The 5,843-nt window shown below is 44.3% G+C and overlaps 1 protein-coding gene across 1 annotated transcript; it reads left to right on the top strand.

Annotated features, from left to right (window-relative positions):
* The first annotated feature begins 502 nt into the window (after nucleotides 1–502).
* On the top strand, nucleotides 503–4,711 carry LOC147428659 (rho guanine nucleotide exchange factor 8-like). Its single transcript, XM_086496723.1, has 8 exons — nucleotides 503–1,167; nucleotides 1,745–2,121; nucleotides 2,244–2,360; nucleotides 2,447–2,601; nucleotides 2,686–2,760; nucleotides 2,843–3,118; nucleotides 3,201–3,566; nucleotides 3,640–4,711. Exons 2-8 carry the CDS (start codon nucleotides 1,755–1,757, stop codon nucleotides 4,153–4,155), a joined length of 1,872 nt encoding a protein of 623 aa, XP_086352849.1. The 5' UTR covers nucleotides 503–1,167; nucleotides 1,745–1,754; the 3' UTR covers nucleotides 4,156–4,711.
* Nucleotides 4,712–5,843: the final 1,132 nt, after the last annotated feature.

Raw genomic sequence — 5,843 nt, 5'->3', positions numbered from 1 at the left:
TCAGAGAAATGGGCCATTAAAGAACATCGACATTTTTCTATGTCCAACGCTCTACATGGACTTCAGGCCACATGCAAAAATCTTCATGCTCAACTTCAAAATTTCACCGATGGCTTTTCCCTCCTTGCTCGTCCATTGGTGGTCATGAGTGGCAGAAATGAACTCTTAAGTGTGGCCACTAGAGGCCCCAAATGTGCACATTTGCCCCTTTCGTGTGAGCAAACCCTAAAGAGAGAGCGCGCAAAATGGGAGGTCGGAAAGAGCCATGATGGGCATGTTTGTGACACGTTCTCAGCCTCAGGGCCCTCTGCTCATTTTGCTTCCCCCGCTGATTGAGCTCCCGCCATCCTCCTCCTCCTCTCTCTCTCTCTCTCTCTCTCACACACACACACACACACACACGCACACGCACGCACGCACGCGTGCCCCACCTACACAACATTCCTACTCACACAAACTTCTGCGCCTTCACAGCTAAACTACCACACACTGACTCATCAGTCGTACACCGAGCCCGTCTCTCTTCCGAGTTCCGACTTCCATTCTCTTGTCGGGACTAGGTCTTTCGTCTACCAAGTGCCCACACACAAACACACTCTCCTCGTACACGTGACACGGAAGGAGCGCGCACCACCTTTGAATCTCTCTCTCTCTCTCTGTTCAAGGCGCGCACTCAGTTTCGCACTGCGCCGCTGCGCTCTCTCTTTCTCTCGCTGTGACACGCGGATACATACCTACACGCACGCATCGCATGTCGACCTGATTCTCCAAGTAGTCGTCCCTCTACAGTCTCTCTGTCTCTCTGTCTCTCTCTCTCTCTCTGGCTTCGTACGTCTTATCTGCAGTTTCCTCTCTCTCTCTCTCTCTCTCTCTCTCTCTCGCACGCACGCACGCAGCGACGCCACCACGTCTGCTGTCCCTTGATCGATATCGTTGAAGAGTACTACTGGAGCAGCAGGGACTCGCCTTTCTCTAGCGGGCAGATGCCAGAATGTAAGAAAGGGCTGACTAGCCGTCTTCAGAATATGTAAAGATAAGGAGAAAGAGCGTCTGTTCTTTGGAATATATCTTGGAGCTCTCCAAAATGCTGTCAATGGCGATGGCGACGTCCTCGGCCGTTCATGGGTTTTCAATCAAATCTGATCCATCATATCAAATCAGCTAAAGGTATGCTTGCGCGCGCGCGCGAGAGAGAGAGAGAGAGAGAGAGAGAGAGAGAGAGAGAGAGAGAGAGAGAGAGAGGACGCTGCATTTCTCACGAATCAATATTTTGAAAGGATTCATGCTAGCTGTTTCATTGGACATTCAGATTTCATGAGACGGCCGTAATGTGCTCATAATCTTTCATGCCGATTTCCATGCAAAGGCATATTTGTTTGAGGCATTGTAATCAAGGTGTTTGCGATGATGCACCACGTCGAATTTAGTGTCCGAGACTTGTCATCTTGGCAAGCATCTATATAAGGGAGATCTTAGATTGCACCATAAGAGGGTTGCTTGGAAGCTTGAAATGTCCATGGAGCTGTAAACAATGTTGGTAAGCAGAATGTGCATGACAAACATGGTTGCACTTTTGAAGGTCACCTCTTTTTTAATACCAGCCGGCATCCCAAGCACAGTAACCAGCAGGAAGAAGTGTCTTTGTTCTTTACATTCAAAACATTAATTCCTTTGATTGACACTTAAAGTTCTGAAGTTCATATACCAATCAGAATGGTACATTATGGGGTTTTGCTTCTTGCAGGTTTGAAATCATGATGCGAAGGTTTAGAGCTCGGTCAATGTCAAGATTCGAGAAATCCGTATTTGATAGTGGATCAGATGAGCTTGGTGAACGCCACAGTGCAGATGGGACAAGCTCTTCTGGAAGTTTTGATCGCTTTTGTGCAGATATTCTTGGTGACAGTGTCTCAATGGGAAGCCCTCGTGATCCCTTCTGGGATGATGAGTCTATTGGCACATCAGTAGAATCCTCACCCGTTGGATGGACACGGCCTCCACGGGACAAATCTCGCTTAGGGAAGCTTCATTCTCTCCCCAAAGTGATCAACAGTACCAAGACATCCAGATGGGAGGAACGCGAGTCTCTCCCAATGGAGGATTTTGCAGAAGATATGTCTGGTTAGCAGCACATCTCCCCCCCCCCCCCAAAACCAAAAGAAAGAAAAAAACACAGAAGTTGATATTGTTGAGGTTTGCTTTCCTTATATGACTTCAATTAATCTTGGTCTCATACTTCACAGAGGTAGATATGATGAAAGAGCGGTTCGCAAGGCTTCTACTTGGAGAGGACTTGTCAGGAGGAGGAAAAGGGGTCTGTAGTGCTCTTGCCATTTCCAATGCAGTAACAAATTTCTCAGGTAGCTCTCTTAAAATTTGCAGAATGCTTGAGTGCTATGTTGTTGTTCATTTACGAATGGTACGTAGTAATTCTCTCCTCTCTCAGCTTCTGTCTTTGGAGAATTATGGCGAGTTGGACCCTTAGCTCAAGAACGCAAAGCACGATGGCAAAGAGAAATGTCCTGGCTTTTATCAGTTAGTGATCATATAGTTGAGTTTGTCCCTTCATCACAAATACTCCCAAATGGCAGTATCACAGAGGTATGCGGGCATGCACAAGTATTGGCACATTACTGAGCACCATATCTCCTCAGGATCTAAAGAGGGGTCCCTTTGCGTGTGCAGGTCATGGTAACGAAGCAACGTTCAGATCTTCATATCAACTTACCTGCACTCCGCAAGCTGGACAACATGTTGATTGTAAGTTCTCTTCTTTGCCAATGCATATGTGATGTAATTGCTTGTATGTTTAGCCTCATATGCCAACTTTGCTTCATAACAGGAAGCTCTGGACAGCTTCAATGATACAGAGTTCTGGTATGCTGACCACGCAAACACGGTGCATGATAGTGAAGATAACCCCCAACAAAAGCAGGGGGAGAAATGGTGGCTTCCAACTCCAAAAGTGCCTGCTGCTGGCCTTTCTGCTGATGCAAGGAAGCAATTGCAGCTTCAGAGGGAGAACATTAACCAGGTTTTGAAGGCTGCTTTGGCTATCAATGCACAAGTTCTCTCTGAAATGGAGGTTCCTTCTCTGTATTGGGATGCACTTCCCAAGGTGCTTGCTTACTCGAATGTTGATGGTTTTGGCTTATTACAACCTCTTCACGTGCTAAATCCATTGCAACACTTGTTTTTAGAATGGAAGGTCAAGCCTGGGTGAGGCCTTGTATCGTACTATTACTGCAGAAAGGTTCTCTCCGGATGCCCTCATTTCATCCATTGATGCTAGCCACGAACGCAATGTTCTGGAGATGGTAAATCGTGTTGAAGCAGCAACTCAGACCTGGCGTAGAAAGCTTCAAACAAGACAATCTCAAGTGAATGCAAAGGATGGAAGGAGTAGTTCCAAATCATCATGGGGAATCCCAAAGGATGGTGCTGCAGACTTGGAGAAACGAGAAGGGTTGGTTGATAAGGCCGAGACCCTGTTGCTCTTACTGAAGCAAAAATTCCCAGGCTTGCCACAAACAATCCTGGACATGAACAAAATTCAGTATAACAAGGTTCTTGAGTGCTCCTATTTCTAGATTTTGTTAACCATAGCGAAGTCTGAATTCTTCATTTTGGGTGCTTCAGGATGTGGGTCAATCAATCTTGGAGAGCTATTCGAGGGTGCTCGAAAGCTTGGCTTTTAACATTCTGTCAAGGATAGATGATGTCCTACATGCTGATGATCTTGCCAAGATGCAACCACTTCTAACGACGAACGTGCCCACAAATCAAAATGGTTTGGGTAGTCTGCAGGATTTTCGTGGTCGAATAAACTTGGCAAAATCTGCTAGCATCAGTGGTCCAGGAGCTGTCGTGTCTCTTAGGACCCTTCACAGCAAGAAACTCTCAGACCACATTGGCTGGAGTGCAGAAGATGGAAAGCCAAGGTTGGACCATTATACAGCATCTCCTCCTTCTTTGAGATCTTTACATAGTAAGAAGCTTTTAGAGCAGAAAAATTGGAGCCCAGGGGCAGCTACACCAGAAATGAAGGCAGAGTTCGAGCATTACACCGACCTTCCTCTGCGTAGGGGGCCAATGAAAAATTGGTCGTTTTCGGGTGCCATTAATGGGATGAGAAGCCCTCCAAGCAGGGATTAGAGAGCATTGGCTATTCAATTGAAATTGTACAGTTTGACAAACTCTTGGATGCTGAACGACCTCTTCGACAGAATCAACTAATTGGAGGGAGTTGTTCTCAGCTACTAATTACACAGGCATGCTAGGCAGTGGTGGATTGCATCTTCAGCAGTCTTTGTAACCTTAACCTTTAGGTAGCACTCGCTAATAATGAAAGAGAAGTGCACAAGACTAACACAAAACCTGCTGAGCAGGGTCATTGAGGTGACCCCATACTTGTACAATTTGGAAAGTTTGATAACCCCTTGCACTATAGCAGCACCATGGTTGAGTAAAGTGTCAGAGAGAGTCTAACTTCAGTGATAAAGTTTTGATGTGCATTACATTGTCTTGCAAAGATTGAGATAGTACTTTCCTTGTTGAAATTAGTATTGCTGCTGGACGCTGTCATGTAGCATTTGGTGGGTTCGAGTCCTAAATCATTTGCTCAGAAGTTCAGTCCTCAGTAAAAAGGATCTACCTGTTATGTGCTTGTCCTCTAGGTCGAAAAACCAATTTCAGTTTCACTATTTCTTGTAAGCTGAGGCAAGATTGTGTGCAACACATTTCAAGGGTGACGAATGTTGTTGTGAAGGCATGGTTGAGACGTGTGCACGTGTGTAAAATACCCTTGAAATTTGTGAAAATTCTCGAAATATCCCTCAAAAACTCCTAAATTACCCTTCACAACTTGCAAATTTTGCAAAATATTGAAAGTGAACATAGAGCATGCATGGAGAACCAGGACATAGGTTGTGGGCGGAGCTTCATTGCAACAACACGTCTTGTTGTTATCTATTATCCCATAAGAACAAGTGAGCTAGTAAAGGGTTAGCGTATGATTGGACACCATAAATCTGACACGATAACGCTTCAATCCTAACAATCTTTGACTTCGAGGTTAGTGATTTGTAGACATGTATGAGGTGTGTAGAGTCTGGATCTCTACTCAATGCCCATGATTGGGCACAATAGCCTTTTAACCCTAACAATCTCTCACTCAAAAGGCCATGTGTCTTTAAGCTAGCTCTGGACATTTTTACAACGTATGCAGAGTTCGGATCTCTATCCAATGCTCATTAGTATTCAACAATGTGCAAACTTCTTAGGGGATAGATCTTTGGTTATTAGATGAACTTCCATTTGTGTGAATCTTGACCATCTTTATATCCCTGTCTTCAAGCACTTCATTAGTGAAGTGATGTCTCACATCAATGTGATTTGTCTTAACATGAAATCAACCAATGGATTTCATGCTAGTTGGATAGCACTCAAATTATCACAATGCAACACTGAACCTTTTTCACTAGATGAGTAAGCCATTATGTCCCCCCCAATCTCAAATTAATAAAAAGTCTTTCAAAACATATTAAGTACGTAAGTGAAGGGTGAGTTTAGGAAAGTCAAAAGATGTATGAAGGTGGAGAGTCAAAAGACATATGAAAGTGGAAAGTCAAATAATCTTTTGTGTCCATATGAAGAGGTGGTTGACTTCACATTGTATATTTGTGTTTTTTTTCTCCTTTATTTTCTTTTTAGTGGTTTTTTTCTCTTTAAAGTGTCCTTGCACTTTCTCTCTCTCGCGCGTGTTGGCATATGAAGCTGGTAGATTGAAACATACAAAGTTGTAGATAAGATTGCCATGAAACTACACCACCAATGAATGTAAA

The sequence above is a fragment of the Adiantum capillus-veneris genome, chromosome 23 (genome assembly GCF_014529385.1).
Source record: "Adiantum capillus-veneris isolate H3 chromosome 23, ASM1452938v2, whole genome shotgun sequence".
NCBI classification, from domain to species: domain Eukaryota; kingdom Viridiplantae; phylum Streptophyta; class Polypodiopsida; order Polypodiales; family Pteridaceae; genus Adiantum; species Adiantum capillus-veneris.
Note: the sequence above shows the minus strand (reverse complement) of the source record. Positions and strands in the feature narration are given on the sequence as shown.